This window comes from Sparus aurata, chromosome 5 (genome assembly GCF_900880675.1).
Source record: "Sparus aurata chromosome 5, fSpaAur1.1, whole genome shotgun sequence".
Lineage (NCBI taxonomy): Eukaryota > Metazoa > Chordata > Actinopteri > Spariformes > Sparidae > Sparus > Sparus aurata.
Window position 1 is genome coordinate 12443622 of NC_044191.1, and position 20081 is coordinate 12463702.

At 41.4% G+C, this 20081-nt stretch overlaps 2 protein-coding genes across 3 annotated transcripts; one reads left to right on the forward strand and one right to left on the reverse strand.

The window, feature by feature from the left end:
• Positions 1–5788, forward strand: LOC115582464 (uncharacterized). Of its 2 annotated transcripts, none has more exons than XM_030418448.1 (6): positions 1–129; positions 1290–1693; positions 1884–2040; positions 3031–3147; positions 3466–3556; positions 4295–5788. In XM_030418448.1, the coding sequence occupies exons 1-6, from the start codon at positions 78–80 to the stop codon at positions 4491–4493; spliced, it is 1020 nt and encodes a 339-aa protein (XP_030274308.1). In that variant the 5' UTR covers positions 1–77; the 3' UTR covers positions 4494–5788. The 2 variants fall into 2 exon arrangements, with proteins under 2 accessions (XP_030274308.1, XP_030274309.1); XM_030418449.1 differs by having other exon boundaries at positions 1887–2040.
• An 8109-nt stretch (positions 5789–13897) lies between these two features.
• Positions 13898–19872, reverse strand: aqp3a (aquaporin 3a). Its single transcript, XM_030415730.1, has 6 exons — positions 19687–19872; positions 16156–16282; positions 15789–15926; positions 15497–15612; positions 15165–15382; positions 13898–15072 (listed from the first exon to the last, which is right to left on the reverse strand). The coding sequence occupies exons 1-6, from the start codon at positions 19792–19794 to the stop codon at positions 14871–14873; spliced, it is 909 nt and encodes a 302-aa protein (XP_030271590.1). The 5' UTR covers positions 19795–19872; the 3' UTR covers positions 13898–14870.
• Positions 19873–20081: the final 209 nt, after the last annotated feature.

Below are 20081 nucleotides of genomic sequence, written 5' to 3' on the forward strand. Positions count from 1 at the left end.
GCTCCTGCTTGCGAGCCGAAGCCGGATTGTCACGGGAGATCCCAAACAAACCCTCTGCGGCTGCCGTCGCCATCGCCATGGGAAGGAGGCTGCCGTGCGTCTGTTTGCTCGCCTTTGTCATTTTCAAAGGTAAGGCAAATAGTACAAGTTGTTCCATTTTTTTTCTCTTGGCAAACGTAACCGCGCTTTCCGACGCGGGTGGTCGATTTTTTCTTTTCTGTGGCTAATCTTGAGGACACGAAACGTTGTTACACCACATGAACTGTGACACTAGCTGCTCAGATAAATGCATTACCGCGTCATAACTTGGTTGAAAGTAAGCCGAAGGACTCTGACATTAGTTGGAGAGAGTAAGAAAGAGTCAAAGACTTTAGTCATAACTCATCAGCAGAGTTGCTGTAAGTTACACGCCGCTGCTACCTGTTTGTATTCTGCATACACCGATCAGCCACAACATTAAAACCGCTGACAGGCGACGTGAATAACACTGATCGTCTCCTCAGTGGGATGTTCTGCTGGGAAACCTCGGGTGCTGGCACTCGTGTGAATGCCTCTTGACCCATCCAAACACTGTTGTGGATTAAGTACCCCCCCCCCCCAATCACAACAGCGCTACCCGATATCGCAGCTAGCTTAAAGTTCGCTTTACGCTAACTACTTAAAACCTCTGAAAAAGTGAAAATGACATTGACATTACTGCTTCAGTTGTATGCCGATTAAGGCTAGGCCTCAGAAGACATTAACTTTTTAAACCTCTGATGTAATATTTTATGAAACACGTTTGCCTAGAAGCAAAGGAACATTAAATTATGTTTTGTTTTTTTTATTTGATATTCTTCTCAGTTGGGAGCATTGTATTTATGCCTCTGGACTACAACACTAGCATTTCGTGCACATTGTATACTCACCCACATCGTTTAATGTAATATCGCATATAGGTGTTTCCATATTATGTTAGAAATGAAGCAACAGTCCAAGGCCGAATCTAATTATTTTCATTACTGAATAATCTGCTGATTATTTTCACATTTAAATGATCACTCATATAATCTTTAAAATGTTGCATGGAAAATGGTCATGGAAATTTACAAGATCGGCAAATCTTCTCATTTTTGCTTGAAAAATTGCCTAAACGATTATCAAAATAGTTGGCAACTAAGTTTCTATTGTTCTAATAATCAATTAATTGAATAATGGTTGCATCTGTACTATAATCTCCTGACTTGAATGAATTTATTAAGATGTACTCAAATTAATTTCACAACTTTTTAAAAATGTCTCATCCACAGTGGTGTCAGGCTTAAAGTTCCAGAATAAGCTGCTGGGAAAATGTCTGCAGGCCCAAGAAGGAAGTTTTGGAGGTCGAGTGTCTCTGGCTGATTGCAGCCAACACTCAGCCTTACAGGAATGGCGTTGGCTCCCAGAGAGCCAGGCTCTCAGCAGCCACCACACTGGGGAGTGTCTGACTGCACCAGGAGAGCAGTATGAAGGTGTCAGCCTGCAGCCATGCATCTTTCAGGCTGAAAGTGACGAGACTGGTGCCGGAGTGGCAGCGGTGGATACGGGCAGAGAGGCAAGCAGCCAGACATGGTCCTGTTCCAAGAAAGGACACCTCACGTTGACAGGGAAGGGGCTGCACCTCAGTGCCACACTAACTTCCACCTTGGTCTTCCTGTCACGGGAACATAAGCAGGTATGAACATTTTGGAGAAGGAACAGAACAGCCTGTGTGACATTGTGTCTGATTTGACATTAATCAGATTATGTAAACAGGATCTAAAAACAAGGGATGAAATATATATTTTTTTTACCTAGTAAGAGTAAGTCTACAAAAAAAAAGGAAATGCTAGCTTGATATTATTTCAACCCATCTTCGTTATTAGCAGGGCAGCAGGTGGCGCGCACTTGACAACCAGACATTGTGCAGTGGAAGAGACAACAAACATAACAAACACCAACCTCTCCACCATCTGGGGAAATCGTTGGAACCTGGGATTTCTCCGAGTGCCATCTCTGATGTACACAGACAGGCTGAACCATGTAAGGACATAAGAGTGTCTTACTAGCAGTAGTACACTGGATCTTTATTGTGACTAATAAAGGCAACATACATCTTGTGAAAGAACCGGATGGTCTAAATCCCTCTTAATAACAAATCTAATAACCACTGATGGGGGATTGACTTTAAAAGAAATCCATTGCATTTAAGAATTCATCATATTAGTTTTTTATTAGTTTTTTTTATTTTGGATCAATGCGAGTATTAGAAAGAAACAAACAGTATATTATTGTTTTGTTTTCCTGCAGTTATATGCATGGCCCACCAGGCATCTAAGCATTCATACAAGAAAGCATAACTCTGACAAGCTATGTTGTCTGAAAATCAAAAACAGAACACAAACTAGCAAAGATGAGCCCGATGAAAACGACTGGGAAATGTTGTGATTTTTCTTGTATTGAAATGGTTGCTATTCAGAAGCTGATTCTAAAAGCTTGAATTATTATATTTCTTTGAATGCACCAACAAGGAGCCTACAGGATATTCTTCATCCCATTCTTTGTGATGCGTTACCTCAGTCAAGAATGCTTCAAAAGCTTTGGGATTGATTTTTACACCACTGTGCACACAATGACAATGATTGCCATTAAATTGTAATGTGTGCAAACTAGTTTGTGGGCTCAAATATGCCAAGGCAAACATACGCTTGTCTTTGCTGTATTTTGTCCATGTGCTGATTATGTATTCCACTGCAGCCTACAGAATACATCACAACATGACTGGTTTGAGGCAGAGGATCTAATTTAATAAGTGCTTTTCTGGCCAATCAATATTTTCCTCCTCTTGGAACACAGCCAGCCACTCCATGAAACCGCATCACTGTGACTTAGTAATGACAGTGCTGATTCATGTTTCCCGTGTCCTGCACAAACTGATGTCCTTCTTATTACCAAATCCCCCCCCCACACTGAGATTTGCAGTTTTGTTCGTCACTTCCATTTGATTTGTTTCAGTCTTTTTTCCCCTTCCAGTTGAAAATATAAAAGGGGGTGTCACAGAAACATATCTTGCAACGGATGAGACTCCTCCATCTCTGAGCACCAAATCCCCTGCAGACCCCACCATGATTTTCTACAGTATGGACTATGGTAAGCGTGGTAAACTGTCATCAGTAAACAATGGAATGCATCTGCTGCGTGTCCAATTTAACCCGTGGAAATGGTTGATTTCACAGCAGAGTATTAAAACAGTTTGCGTCAGTCAGTTTAAATGTGACTGTTCAACCACTAGATGGAGTTATATGAATGAAAAACAGTTCATGGTGGGTGTGTTGTAATGTTTGTAAAGGAGTTATTTGTCTTTTAGGAGTCTTGACAGAAAAGAAATCAAAGCTTTGAAAGAGCTCAGTATGAGTTGACATGGGGGTTGTTTAAGATGAATGATGTGTTGCATGTGTGTATATATAGGGATGGGCTGGAAGATAACCATGCTGGTACTGAGCTCTTTGGCTCTGGTCCTGGGGACTGTGATTCTGATCCTGAATGTTTACTCTAACAAGTGAGTGGCTAATCACACATACAACACAAATACAGTGTATTTTTGTTATTATTATTATTTATAAAGATTTAAGATTGGAAAGGTAAGTTGACACATTGATAACGAAATAAAAGATCATTTAGTTTGCACGTTTATCATTTATATGATATGGGAACAGTTTCTCTAAGGCAAGACATTTGTTCAGTTTTTTTGTTCAGTGTTATTAGGATACATTATGAGTCTTATACTGAAAATGAAGTAATTTTAGGACATAACTTCACTGGTAAATCGTGTCTCTTGTCATGGAGCGTTTTATTGACCAATTTGTTTGGTCTATAAAATGTTCCGAAAATAGAGAAAACCGTTTATCATCTTCCTCCCACGGATGAAAGATGATATCCTGAAATATCTTGTCCACAACCCAAAGACTTTCACTTTATTGTCACAGAGTTGTCAACAACAAAAAAATCACATTTAACAAGCAGGATTCAGAAAACTTAAACATTGTTACCGTCTTCTTTACACTTCTTAAAAAAACACTTGAATTGATGAATCAATCATCAAAATAGTTGCCAATGAAATTATTATATGACAAATGATCAATTAATTGTTTCTGACCTGCCTTATAGGCACATCCATTTACTACAGTGAATACGAATCTATTATCAACAAAAAATATTAAACTCAATTCCAAAATGAGCACGAAGGGAAATGTTTATGTACACCAACTTTTGGTCTTTTTCTGTCTTGCTGTGCCAGGAGGAAGAAAGTTGTGTGTGTTCTAAAGTCATACACACCGAGGCCAGAGGGGAGTATTCCTGGGTCCCCGGTGCCCAGTGAAAGAGCCCCGCTGACAGAGCACGCCATGCGCTTCCCACACTCCTCCCCCACTTTACAACGAGGGGAAATCCTGATTGAGTGGAAGGATGGCACTGTCACTCCACTGTACGAGGCCTGAAGGTTGTACTGTTTCTGTAGGTTTCTGTGGGCATGTATGGCTTGTTGGCCAAAGTTATGTGTGCAGCTGAGGCAGTTGTGAAGAGAAAAAATAAGAAAAACAAGGAGAAGTTTTCTTGTTGTTTCCAACTATTACAATCAAAGTGTTACCAAGAAAACCTAACGGTGCATTCTCACTGTTTTCATAAAATTAAAATGGCTCAGTGTTAGACCATACAGATAGACCCACCGGCTACAGGAAGATGAAAGCTGTTGTGAAGCTGCCACAATAGGAAAAATGAGTGTGAGCTGGATTATTAGTTTTCAAAAGAGTCCTGACATCTGTGTTGGAGATTTGAGGGATTGCTTTTTGGATCAAAGGACTGTAAACTGAATGTTTAAGTATAGTTTGCAGACTTACCATGAGTGCCATTTCAGTGCTTAACAAAGAAACCAACAGCTTAGGCCTTAAGTGGGATAAATACTTAGAAACTAATCTTTGTTTGCCTAAACTAAAACTCCTTCGACCTTGATGTTGGACACTGTGACACTGCTGTCGTGTCAGCCCAGGTGTCCCTTTTATATGTTTGCTTGATTTTGAAGAGGTCAACTTTTGACACAGAGCTGTGTTTTGATATTGTGCCTTAAAACATACCAAGACTTGCCTCCTGACACTCAAACCCTTAATATTAGCATCGATATACTTTTTAGGAAAATAGATTTGTGTCTCAAGAAACACTGATTTATACCTTAATAGTAGTTGAGATGTTTTAGAAGAACATTTTAACCTAATTTACATTCAAATATTATTAGTCTGACAATATAGTTCAGTACTGTTCATATTGTTACACACTTTGATTTGATACTGACACTAGATAAAAGTGTATTAACCAAACTGTTAACTGTGTGCTTATAACACAGACTTGAGCTCAAGTCTCGACCTCGGACAAGCTAGTTGACCAAACGATCTCCACTGAAGGTCCACTTACTCACTTTTTCTGGGGCTTTCAATCATAATGTTAAGTAATACCACACAGTCATTATCAGCAGATAAAGGTAGCGTAGTTGTCATGGAACTGTAGATGTTTAAACTTTCAATTATCACGAGCACTTTTGGAACTTTACTGTGAAGATCGTATGATACAATTGACAGCACCAGAAACAGCCTTAGAGGAGATTAGATAGCCAGCTATTGATGACTTTATGTATTTGTATGTGGCAACCTGGTAGACCACCGATTTCTGGTAAATGTATTAGTTTTATAACTAAAAAACTTTTTTAAATTGTGAAATAGCTAATAAAATGGGATGTATAAAATTGTGCTGTCCTGTTTTTATGATGCCATAGTGACTTGATGTATTATGTACCAGCCCAGACGCCAGGATAAAATGTTGGCAGTTCATATTTCTGCAAAAAACAACTGATATAATTGCATTTGTGTGTTTGCTGTTTGCCATAATGACATTTCACCGAAACATGTCTTATTAGGTTCACATTACATTTTATGACCTGACTGTCGTATCAGGAGATGGAGGGGACGGTTGTGGAGTTGCAGGCGAAAAAAAGGCTGCCAAGCCAGTGACCACAGCAACATTTGTAAGTCTGACACCACTGGATATTTACAAGGAGACCTCAGGCCAGTTTCCAGCTGTGTTAGTGGCAACAAAAAAACTGATGTATTTGACAGGAAGCCAAGACATAACCTTTCTTAATCCTTGAGGGTTGTATGCTTCTAATCCCAATCAGACCATAAGCACAGCACTGCCACAAATACAATTTTACATTAAACAGCATTACATTACATCACAGCTTTGTGTTCTTCAGTGGTTATTGAACATCAGCAACCCCCTCTCCCATAGTTTAATATGCTGAGCGATGGGGAGTGATTGCCCCCTTATAGTAATTATTTAAGACAAGTTGTAAGAATGCAGTAATCACAGATATGTTAAGCTGATGATGATGACGATGTTTGTGATGTTGAGGGATCCAGAGAGCATGGCATGTCCCTGTGGCACGGAAACTTCCCAGCAGGAGGAGTCTGTTTACAACAGAAAAACCAAAGGCTGTTTTACTGTTTCTTGGGAGAGGCCTGGGTGTTGTTGGGCAGGTTCATTTGCTTCACTTTAACAATAATGAGCGGAACCGTGTTTGGACAAAACACTGCCAGAAACACCCTTAACATTTAAGCCTATGCACAAGTGCATTTGCAACCAGTACTTTTGCCTCTGTTATATGTGCTTTTAATGCATACTTTTGTATTTTGTTCGAGAGAAAGTAACACCAAACCTAAAGCTCACACCCTGCCTCCCCTGCTGGTAGTGTTTATACTAATGAGAGGGCGCAAATGTTAACGAACAACACACAGTATCCTGAAAATGACATGGCGTCCCACACCCTCCCAAAACACATCCAGATGCCTGAAGCAAAAAAAGCAGGTTATTTCCCTTTAATCCTTCTTTTTGTTTTGGCAAAGCAATCATTAAGCCTCACTAATAACTGTTTAATATTTGTGCGTGACTGACTTAAACCTGTGTGTAAACAGTGTCATTTGGAATTTATCATACTTTAATTACGTTTTGTTACGTCACATGTTCTTTCTGTTATGTTTAGGCCTCGTACGCACATTGGATTTCAGCTTTCACTATAATTCGAGGGTGAATTGCGTGAATAGTGTATCATCCTATCATTATCTACCTGCACTGCACTTCACTGCACTACATGAACGCTCTGACCACGTTGCCATCGCTTCTTTTGATATCCAGCATTCTCGCAAACTGAGGCGAAACAATGGAAAAATGTGTCACCGTCCAAATCCTGCCAAAGACAGGCTGCGCCGTATGTGCACGGACGTGTCCTCTTGCAGGTGAGGCGGGAGAGGATGGGAGTGACACCTGTATGAATAAGAGGTGTGTAATAGAGCACTGACTCAGCACTCTCAATACCTGGCAGATTGTATATCTGGTTTCACTGTTCTTCAGATTAGTCCATTTTGCAAAAGCCATTTCTGATGAACAGAGTTGGGTCCCTGCTTGTTTCTGTTTTATTAGCTCTGCTGAAGTCATCCGTGCTCTAAACTCACACAATAAAATACACCTCAGTAGTTAGCGTTGAGTTTATTACAGAGAAAGAGCAAAACTGTAAAATACTAAGAGCGCTCAAAACACATGATATCAAAAGGGGATAACTCAAAGCAGGGATTGCCGGTCAATTTTCAAGCTCACCTTGGAGGGAAAGACTTCTCCATTGCCCAGTTTCTTGAAAAAAGCTCATGGTTGCTATGTACAAGGTGTGTTTTTGTTTCCAGTCCTCCCCAAAAAATCCCTTCTGTCTCTTTGTTCTTGGGACGTGAGAGAAGAGCGCACTAGAGCCAGCGTAAAGAGAGCCTGAACAATGTAAGAGAAGCCACAGTTATATCCTGCTCATCCCAAAGCTTTACGGTTAAACCACACGAGGCAGTTACCAGATGAAGCACAAGTCACAAGGCTGTCTTGACCTTCGTGTGACCTTGTTTTTCTGTATCTATACCAATCAGCCCGCAAGAAACAGTTTAAAACAAAAAAACAACCCTTGCATTGTGAAGTGGCGTGGGGAGGACATTTGAGTATGAGACTTGGATGAAGGGGAGAAGACAGGAGGAAGGAACAGGGGCAACAATAAACAGATGTGTTCCAAGGACTCTGGATTTATGAGCATCCTCCATTTCCTTCTCAGCAGTGCACAATGTCCACTCTTTTAATTTAATTCCAGAAAGAAACATGCTAACATCTTGCGAGCATGTGGTTTTTGTTTTTTGTTAAAATCTGTCTTCCACAGAGTCCTCGATTGACACAAGATACAGGAAATTATACACTGTACGTATGCTGCAAAAAAACTCCGAATCCTATTGAGTATATTTGTCGAATTTCTAGTCAATATATCTCATTGCACGTACCTGTTACCTGGAAATGTACGTAAAATTATCCTTAAATATAATGTCCCTGTCAAAGGTGTAATTTGTAAGAAGTATTTGACGGTAGATCCAAAACTATAGGGGTCAGGGCGACAGCTCACTCCTGCTTACTATGGACACACTACTCTTTGCTGCAGCCAAAGATAGCTGCCCTTAGCAAGAAGCTCAGCTAGCCTTTGAGCTAAGTGACCCAGTTAGCTGACGGAATTCTGTCCCAACCTCAAACTGGGAATGACGTGGGGAGTCAAGGCATATCTGGGCTATTCATGTCTCCATACAGATTCTGTCCTTTCCTTCTTTCTTTCTTTCCGTATTTTTTTCGTTGTAATACAAGGATGAGGAATGCCGTTGTTTCCCACGTAACTATTAGCTTGTTGTGCCTGTGAAAGTGTGTTATGCCACACTGAAAACTACCCTAGTGCAAACAGGCAAGTAAGCTTATCTTAGTAAAAAGAGAGAAACTTGAATTCAGAAAGTGAGCGGTTGCATTTGTATTTCTAGTAAGGAAATTTGGTGTAAATGTGTTTCCTGTCTTGACATTTTGTGAGTTAAAGATGATTGAAAAGTGAACGCACTGCTTTAACACCCTCCAGCTAACACGAAGGGGGCAACTGGGCTTTTTTCTCTTTGCTGTACAAAGTGGGATTCCCAGACTGGATGGGCCGGGGCTGTTGACTGCTTTCAACAAGATCTCTAGCCACGTCTTACTACAGACTGCTCTTTTAAATGTCGTTTTCGCTGTCGTCATTGTGGATTTCACACAGTCACAAAAAAAAAAAAAAAAACTCCAACCACAAACAGTTGCAACAGTAAAACTACAGTCAGTGTCGACTGTAAGAACTGCCGAACAAACTAGAGCACAAAGACTCATATCCACTGTTGTTTCACTGCTTTCCCTCGCTCGGTGGGATGTAGCTGTGGAGGAACTTATTTTTTTTGGTGGGGAAGTTTGGAATGTCATGAATAAAACTTAACTCGAAGCAGTTGGAGAATGCATACCTCCTGTCCGCACATGGAATAAAGAAACGCAATCATGTTTTGCTCCAATTTGCTGGGGTTGAGAAATTACTGTCCAGTCATGCTTTGGCTGCAATTGCACAATGTATTTCGTAATGACTGCGCTTTATGCCAAATGATAGTAATGGGTAAACCAAATCTGGCGAAGGTTGGATCAGATTTGTTGGGAGGAAAGGTTAAAAAGTGTTTGGGATGGCACAAGGAATCTGGGAAGATTGATTTGATTCTGCTGCACTTGGTCAGACGTTACAAATAAAAACATCATGTGATTTATAATGGGTAGCTGAACCATCGCAAAAAGGTTTTTTTGGCCTCGTTTTTCATCAAACCTCATTTCATTTTTGTTATAAGCTGCTAACAGACAAGAAGACAGAGACATGGGACCAACTCTAATGAACCTTTAATCACTCTTACACATTTTACTGTGCTTTATTGGCAAAAAGTACAAAAATAAGACAGCTGATACATGTTGAATTTACCTTTTAGCGCCCGTGTGTGTGTGTGTGTGTTTTTTGAGTTGTTGCATTTTTTTGGATGATTTCCATTAAAATTCCTCTACTGCACACTTTTGTTGTGTGTAAAAGAATATTTTTCCGAAGAAAAGTGTCTGTGTCTGTGGTGTCGTTTTCGCTGGAGGGAAGGAGGGTTTTCTTTACTTCATTAGAGGTCGTGGCTTGGCCTGTTGGAATGTAAACCCGTCTGTTACTGTCGCTCTTTTCAAATTCCAAAGAAATATTTTGAAGTAGATAGGAATTGGCACGATCCTCAAAGTCGGGGCATCGCACTTGTTGATGTGGCAGTCGTTTATTTGTATTTTGGTGTAGCTTCAAAGTAAATACTGCCGTTTTCACACATGGCCTGCACATGGTACCAACCCTTCCCTCAGGTGTTTTTTATCTGTGCCTAAGAAAACAGACCATTAGCGTTTGCAGCCCGAACCAGACACTCCATATAACTGAGATACATTCTATTGCTCTGTTAAACATATGGGTGAAGTTGTTTGAGTGTATCTGGGCAATTCAAGTCTTCATACAGATTCTGTCCTTCTTTCCTTCTTTCTTTCGTTGAAATATAAGGATGATGAATGCCGTTGTTTACCACATATCTATTAGCTTGTTGTGCCTGTGAAAGTGTGTTACACCACGCTGAACACCAGCCAGGTGCAAATGCTTTGATGAGACTCTGGCATGAGCAGCCTGGCCTAGGGGAAATTGGAGATTTTACAGGTATACTCAGAACCAGATCCTGTAAAAAGGAATGTACTTGGTATGTGGAATTCTATATTGAAGGTATAATACAGTTTCAGCATGAAAGCATTCAGAATGGGGGAGATGGGGGCTTTTTTTTTTTTTTTAAAGCAAGCTTTTGTGGGATTTAGGTTCCTTCAAGATGTAATGTTAGAAGCTTATGTACTGCCTTGCCTCCGAGATTAAGTAAACTTTCATATCTTTGTTTTCTCTCTAAAGCAGAGGACCTGCCGAAACAAGCATTTTCTTTTGTCTTGTTTATGTGGCCGGCTACAACTGGTTGGCTTATCTTTGGAAAGTTTCTGGCAGTGTGATATTATATTTACGAGCATTTATCCCCAAGAAGGATCACCGCAGTGGGAAATGTTGGCATGAGCACATGCATGATCACAGTTCATGCAGTTAAAGACGGTTGGTAGCAGCCACAATTTAGTGCCAAGTAATCATACGCACTTCAAAATAATAATTCAACAATATAAAGGGCTGAACATTTGCTGAAACAATATCTTACCGAGCTATCACACATCAAACCTGATCTAATAGTAGAATTCCCCTGGAGCCTCAGGTGGCCCACTGTACCTAGGAGGGCGGCCGAAGATAGGAAACACATGTCTGCAGCCATAAGGTTGGTGGGTGCTGCGTAGACCAGCTCTTTAAGGGACCAGACTGGATTGTATACAATTGTGTACACCATACACTACCACACACAAGCTTCCAGAGCATAAGGTTTTTGAAAGAATGTCCCTAAATCCCAGGCAACCATGAGGTCTTGTCCATTTTATTACGAAGGTTTTCACTGGAATCACCTTGGAGAAGCTTGAAACCTTTGTTTCATAAGGAGGCGTTGTTTTGATCACCCCAGCTGCCGATGTGCTCAATGGTGCTCCAACTCGTCGGCTTGTGGATAACTGGCTTTGACTCTCTGGCAGCTTACATCATCGAGTTTAATTCCGTTCAGCGTCTGGCTTTCAAATGATAAGCGAATCATTGTATATTTTGGGCAATGTGCCTTTTCACCTTCTTGGTACAAAGCCTTAGAACACTCTAATTTCTGTGCATTATGGAGCTAGTGTTAGCGTCCGATTAGCTTCCATCATCATTAAGACTGTAAGATGGCTGAAGCAGCTTGACTGACTTCCTCTCCTTTCTTTCAAAGCTCAGAGCTATACCTACCAACTGTCCAGTGGAAATAGCTACAGCGCAAATCTCATGGCAAAACAACATATTAACCTACGACCTCAGCAACAACTTATTGGAAGGCTCATGTTTAACGTTGCATAGAGTCTGGTTAGTTCAGTTTTTTATGTTAAGCCAAGCTAATTCCCTCCTGGCTCCACCAACGAGTCACTCGACAAGCAAGTGAATAAGCATTCCCCGAAATGTCGAGCGGTTAGGTTTCCCGAAACTAATCCTTTAACTTTCGCAACTTTCACATTTTGTTTTATTTTTTTCAAATTAGACATTAAATCTGCAGTTCTTGGCATAAAATGATGAAAATGACACCTGTATCCGTAGAATATGAAGGGCAGGATTTTTTTCCAGAGCATTGATAAGAAAAATCAAGGTATCTTCTTTATTGATCATTATCAAAGGCACACATGTAGAAAGACAGGGCAGGCAGTAAACAGTGGACAAAAGCTTACGTTATATTTGCCTTAAGACCTTTTTTTCCCCAATTTGATTAAACCATACATTTAAAAACACATTAAGATTATTGAGACTTCAAAATGGATTTGTATTGCTTTCAGATGAACTGAAAATGATGTAGTGTAACAAACAACACTGACATTTTGTCACATTTGAAGGTGAAGGTTTTGATAGGGATCATAAGCATCATAAGCACTACTTTGGCATGTTTTGGCCAGCTAAGTCCAATATTTATTCTCTTTTGGCTCTGTTTTTGGTCTCAACCAACTCCAGAGGGAAGTAAACGGCTCTTAAGCTGCTTGATGCTCTGCTATCTTAACCAGCTATTTGCTTTTTTTGTCTGTCTGACTGTCGTTTGGTGCTGAGGAGGAAGTGTACAGTGGCTTTTAAGAGCCATAAGTTATTTATCAATGTCTACACAGTTTGCATTTATATATTTATATGTATATACATTTAGTTGTCATTTTGATAATCATCATAATAATATAATGACAATTATTTGTCATTAAGATGTCATTCAAAGTTGGCCAAACCTGTTTGTTTTGACAACAGTGTTTTTGAGTGTTTCGCATGAACTCTGGTTGCAAGGTGACCTGCTCCGACCTGTTGGAAGTAATTACCGAGCTGCTGATTCATCTGGGCCTGCCAGGATCTAAACTCTTCCTTCCCCTTTCGTGTGACACTCGTGAAAACTCTCTTTTCAAAGATTAAGCATTGAGTGGGCGTATTAAGCTGCACGAGGAGAAAGTATGTTTTCATGTCTCCATATTTTGTTGATAAATGGCAAGTAGGCGAGGGTTTCTGTGAAAATGAGCCCTTGTCATGGAGGACCAGGGCTGATTTGATTCATGCACTGGAGGACGGTAGCCCAGTTCTGGTCTGTGGATACTGAGGTATGCTTGGAAATAAAGTGTAGCCTTGAAATAGCAGTGTAAAATACTGCTGCGCACTGCATAATGATGGAGCAGGTCTGCTTTTGGGAACATAAAATCATTATTAAAGAGCACAGCTGAGTGAACACAGAAATCACCGTTTAGTCCTGTTTCCTGCACTGCTCTTAACTCTGGACACGGGCTTGACACTCTTAACTGTCAAGAATCCCTCGAAACAGACATTTTAAACAGGTATTTGGGTTTTTTTCTGACCCTGATCTGATCTGTTATTTATATTGTATAATTATATTTTCCACATTCTACTTCCCTGAGCTAATATTACCTAATAGGCCCCACATTATTCAATTCTTCTGTTTCTCCTCTTGTCGATGCATAATACTTCTGCATAGCAATGCATTTTCTTTTTTTTTTTTACACTAAATCTAATCAAAATAATTAATGATTATTTCACTGTGACAAATTAGCAAACATCTTGCCGGCCCTACCTCGTCAGAACCCCGTTGTGCACGGACAGTGCAAACTCAGGAGGTGTGACTAGAATGTTCAATTGAGTTGTGTTCTGGTGTAATCTGATTACAGTCACACACACACACACACACACACACACACACACACACACCCCCAGAGAAAATGAGAAGTATTTGTGAGGAGTGGGTAACATGATCCACATTCATGCAGTGATAAAAAACAGAACTTTATTGTATCAGTACAAAAGCATCCCTTCCCCTTAACCTACATACAAACACATCATTCGACACAACAATTTCAATACAGTGTAATATGCTTACATGGTGCTGTACATATATAGAAGATTATTGTCATTTGTTAGCACATCTGATATTTTCCATCGTGTCACCTGAAGGTTACGAAAGCTTCATACAAAGGGTAAATTATCAAGAGTGCTGGTGAAATATCACAACAACGGTCAGCCTGTTTAAGGAGCGCTGGTTCGGACTTTCACAGGGCGAAGTGAGCGGATATAAAAAGACGGCAGCTTTAATATAGCTGCTTTGAGACGCCTGTGGTGAAGGGAAGAATGTTGGGAAAGAATGGAGCTTCACCCCCATCTGTCAGCTCTAAACAACAGAGTAGATGTTGACGTAGCACATGTACAATGTTCTTCTCAAGCAGACATTCGAACTTTTGGGTTGAAGTTTGAAATTTGAAATTCCTCAATTTTCTGACAATTTCTCTGAATTTTAATATTAACAGTGAAAGGTTCTGGACTGACAAAATATACAGGAATTGGTTAGGAAATCCTCCAACATACATCTACTGTATATAAATCTGTCATAATACATAAAACTACATCGGTATAAAGAATACAATACTGTTCAAACTGGAGCGTTATAGACACTAAGATCCAAATATTCATCATTTTCATTAAGAATTAATGTAATTCTGTGTTTCTTAAGTTGTGTTTCTCCCTTCTACACTTACACACAATCTTTCCTCTACCATATAATACAATCACATGATAAAAAGAGAGTGGCCAGTACTCACAAACACACAGCTATCTTGGGAGACAACCCAACAGCTATAAAAATGGTTTGTAAATGTGGCTGGAAGGAAAAATGTTGGTGTTAGGTCACTATTTACAGAATATGCATGAGTACAAGTCTGTAGTCAAACGCCTCATAACAAACTCATTGCATTTCCTTGGTGGCCTTTAGGGAGTTGTCGTTGCTGGCGACATTGGTGAGTCGGACGTTCTCCTCCGCTGCGCTCTTCTGGTCACGTATTTCTCCCTCCACGTGGAAGCCGACCATGACCTGGTAGATCATCGTACCGATGATGGCACCAAGGAACGGGGCAAAAACGGGCACCAGGAACCAGCCATTTCTAATCCTGAGGAGTGACGAAAAAAGAGTTTAGTATAACCTAATTTGTTTTTATTTCGTGCTCACATAGAGATTTGAAAATTAAGTTTGTGCACTTACGTGAAAACTTCGGTGCCCCAGCCAGCCATAGAGGTGAAAATACGTGGCCCGAGGTCTCTGGCAGGGTTGACAGCATAACCAGAGTTGAAGCCCATAGACAGTCCAATGACTAGAACCACAAATCCCACAGTGAAGGCCTCCAGACCTTGGGGGATGGGGTTGTTGTATGGATCCACAATAGCCAGAATACAAACAATGAGTGCTGCTGTGCCAATAATCTGTGTTTGAGAGAAGTAAGAAGAAAATCGTGAGTTGGATATTTGAGTTGCATCATGGTATTTGCAACTTAAAATTTTGTGAATGATAGATGTTTCCACATTTGAAAAGCGTACCTGGTCAAAGAAGCCATTGACAATGCTGAGATGTTTTCCGGGGTAGGTAGCAAAGATACCAGCTGTGGCCTTAGGCCCAGTCACATTGAAACATCCAGGAATGTCCCACAGGGCATCTAAAGGGAAACAAACAGCAAAAAAAGATATGGCATAAAACATTTTTTGTTTGGATCGGTTATTTAAATGACACACTTGGACTTACCAAAACCTAAAACATAAATCTGTTCTTTATATATAGCTGTGGCAACATTATTTCTCCAAATTTGGCTCCACATCTGGAGTCAGTCCTTACCGTAGTACATGCCAAAAATGACTGCAGCACCAAAAAAGGCTCCGATTGTCTGAAAGAGGAAGTACATGGGGAACTTTCTCCAGCGCTCTCTTCCGAGCAGACACAGGGAAAAGGTCACTGCGGGGTTCAGATGGCCACCTGCAAGCGTAGATGATGACGGTATTTGAGTACATCAGACCATCAACATAAATTACAATAACATTACCTAAATATACACAAAGTGATCTAAATGCAGACTCAATACAATGTGCACGACAGGTTAAAATGAGGTCCTGCAGATTGAATTTGGCAGGGAAATGTAATGCAAAGGAAGTATTTGTTCCCATGCACCTGTAATAATACTGAATCAATAAATAAGACTGTTTACCTGAGACCTGGCCACAGACTAGGATGCCTAAGGTGGCAGCGAAGCCGAAGGCAAAGTTGACAGTGAGGAACATGCCATGGGAACCTCCGCTCAAAACCAGCTGGGCCACAGCACCGCAGCCAAACATCTGGAAAGAGAGTCAAAAAGCAAGTTCACACTGGGTCCCATCGACATGCATAGACATATCAATAAAGTTTTCTGCCAAAGTTGCTCTAAAATGGGCTTTAAAATGTCCCAGGACAAACTTTTTCCAACCCTTTTCGCTATCTGTGTCGTATAAAAACCATGAGCGCTGTGCATTTGGTGCTTGGTCAGCCAATCAAGGTCAAACCGAGGGGTGAAATGAAGCAGTGTGATCATTATCAGTGAAACCAGATGAGCTCTACTCAGAATTAAATGAGCTCTATTGTGTTCACGATGGCACACAGGAGCACAGTATACTGTATGTAGAGAAAGGTTACTGTGTCGACCTTGATTGGGGCAGAACTCTCTGCTGCTGCTGCCCAGCTGATTCATCTCGGAAGGGAAAAGAGATGAAGTCGAGTTTCCACTTTGACTGAGGGAAAATCGTGACCCGTCCCCTCAGAACTAGATGGATTAACAGAATGTGTGGTCTTTAGATGCAGCAGCAGTCCTGCCAAGCAGGTGCCATACTGTTTATCCTGCACACTGTGTCACTGTGTGTTTGTGTGTGTCCGCCCGTGTCCTCTTTGTGTTTGAGGGGAAAAGGAAATATGTGTGGTCAATGCTTAGCCTGCTGCTCTCTAAGCCCCCTGATGAGGATGCTTTCAGTCAGACCACAGGACTCAGATGTTGAGGTTAGCTTGAGGAAAACACTCAGAGGGACTGGCGCCTGAGGGGAGTTCATCATCACTGGGCAGTCTAAACTCTTTTCCAATCCTGACGAGGCCAGCCATTACTGGAAAAATTCGACATAAATCAGCTCCATGTTGGATTTGTGCTTAGTTGTTTAGTTTTCTGTCCCCCTGATGTTATGCCATGACAAACGTGTGTGATGTGACAATAGAAAATCAAAAACTCAGGACTTTTCACTTCACAGAGCTGTCCTTAATGTCAGAGGCATCAGATTGCAAATGATGGGCCATTAGCTCGCCGGTGCCAACTTCCTTACTTAGATCACATTCCATCCGGAAAGGTCTCATTTAAATCCCCGCCGCATTTTTGGGAGCAGTGACTCTGAAGTGCTCATATTCGCCAGTGCATGTGCGTTCACTGTTTTAGAGTATTCCAGCACCTTGCTACTGCATGTTTGCCCCATAATGTTGCAGTTAGTTAACGGCACCCCCACCGCTTCCTCGGCCAACATTCGTTTGGCTGATTCAGCTGGTCGTGCATCCATGCAGCTACTCCAAGCTTTTAACGCAGTCGGGGAGCTTATAAAAAAAAAAAACTCCCCGCAGCAGTCTGCCTACTGAAACCCACATTTGGTAATTGTTTAGGAGCCGAAGGCAAAGAATCTGCTGGCCTGGAACCACTCTCTAAAACACTACCTGTGTGATCTTTTCAAATTCAGGATGAGGAGCCTCAGAAGCCCCCTGCCGCTTCTCTCCAAGCAGGGAGCAGAGCTTTGAAGTGAGGGGTTAACAAAACAGTTACAGTGGGATGCCCAAAGGCATTGTCTGCCTACAAGTGCCCTTGAAGGACATATTTTCAGAGCCGCTTTAGACGCTGTGCCGACGGTGTTCTGAAACATCCAGACACACTATATTAACATCAGCATGTGGCTGAAACGTTGATTTATACGTGACTATTTTTGTAGATGTCTTCAGTGTGAACTACATTCAGGAATAACCTCTTTAATGATCTGGACAAGGAGCACAGTGACACCGTGCCAAGAATGCAGAGATCAATGCATACAAAGAGGCACAAGACACACACCCACACACACCCCCTCGCAAATGCTGCTTCTTGGAGTCGTCCTTTAAAAGCAACTGATTTCTAACAACCAGTCGGTTTGGTTTAATTGGTTCCTAGTTGAAACATGCATTGAGAGGCTTCCATCGGGAGAGAGAAGAGGGTAAACTGAGACTGGGTCGGAGTCGGAGAGAGACTTATGTAATCTCTGATCGAGGAGGTAAAGTTATGTTCGCTATGTGTGCAAAACCTATTGTCACTCCGCTGATCCTCCCAGGGCTGCCATCCACATGTGTCACCTTTTGTGTGGCCGCACCGCACCTTTCTATGCCATCAGTCGTGACGGTGTGCGTTAGATTGTCTGACTAATTCTGAAATATTTTCAATCCTGGGCTCTTTTGTGTTGTCGTAGTAGTTTTCCACCGCATGTTTGTGTTTACATAATTGTCTGATTTCATACGACATCCCGGTTACTTGCATTTCTGGAAGAAACGGATTAAAGGTCTTCTTCGATTAAAGGTGTCATGCTTCTTTGCCTTCAGAACAGGCTCTGTTAATTGCTGCGGGATTAATGCGATGAGACACTGAACTCAACACTCTGAACTGTGAAAGTTGAACCATTACAGGAGCCTTTAGGTTGCCCTCTAAGCTGCTTAAGCTGGTTTTTGCATGAGCATTTAAGGCATTAATTGTAATACTCAGTTTATCCCATGTGCCAATGTTTTTGTCAGTGCAGAAAGCAGAAAGGAGTCTGGATCTATTTGACTCAACAAATAAAAGAAGTGTGCCTTTTGAATGTCAGAACATCAAGGAGCGGAAACATTTGGCTATTTATTTGACTTAATAAATAAAAGAAGTATCTCTTTTATTTACTGAGTCAAAAAAATAGTCAAATGTTTCCGCTCCTTGATGTTCTGATGTTAATATCATCCCGGGGCAGCTTTTATGACTGGGTGCCGAGCTGTTATTCAATCAGACTCCCTGTTCGTCTGTTTAAAACCCCTGATGCTTTAAAGGTGCAATGCGTACTTTAATGCCTGCGATACCGAGTTATTATGTGGCACTGACATCGACTTGTTGTTGTTCCAACACACACCCGAGTGAGAATAGGATGTTCTAACGTTGAGGCTCCGGGATCCTGGAGCTCATCTCCGAGTAAATATGTCGGCCGCTCATGAGGTCCCTGAACAACCTGTTGCTTACCTGTTTGTTCTGATCTTAGTTTGCCAATGTAAACAGCCCTTCATCTACACAATTAGAGAGTGTAACCTGGTCCGTCCCTCTGCAAAGAGTCAATTTGTACGCTTTGAAGTCCGTTTGTGGCTTATAAATAACATGCAGCATTATGTTGCCATTACTCATCACTCTTCAAACATGGAAAATGTAAAAATGATTGAATACAATAGCTGTCATATAGAGAGTTATTGATCATATTGCAACATCAAACGAAATCTGAAACACTAACCAGTGAGAGTAAACACCCGTAGAGGGCCAGAGTTTAACTACTATCAACATACATTCATTTCAAAGAATTAACGTACATATGCAATTTTCATAAAGCTTGGCAACTTTTTTTGTTTAGTTTTTTTTAACACCAATTTCAGTAATTATGATCTACACATCCACAAATGTATACACACACGGAGGCACACTTACCACAAGGATGAGGGTCCCGAGACACTCTGCCAGGGCCTGACGGAGCAGCAGGTTCCGGACCTGGAAGAACCGGGCCAGTTTGTCCAAATACACCTTCTGTCTGCCCATGTTTTCCCGTGAGAGGCTGATGAGACTGCGAGAAGACAGGCACTTGTGGGTGGATTTAGGTTTTCCTGAGTGGCTGAGTGAAGCTGGGAGGACCGGGCTCCTCTTATAGAGCCCAGATGGGCTTGGACTGGGGACGGTGCCAAGCCTGAGCTCGGCCCCACCCTCTGCACCACGCCTCCCTGCTCGTCACGGTGTGATTCACACTCCCCGGTTCCCTCACTGGTCTTCCCTCTCACCTCCTTTCTCTCACACTCTCCCTTGCATGCATGCATTTGCTTTACACGGCT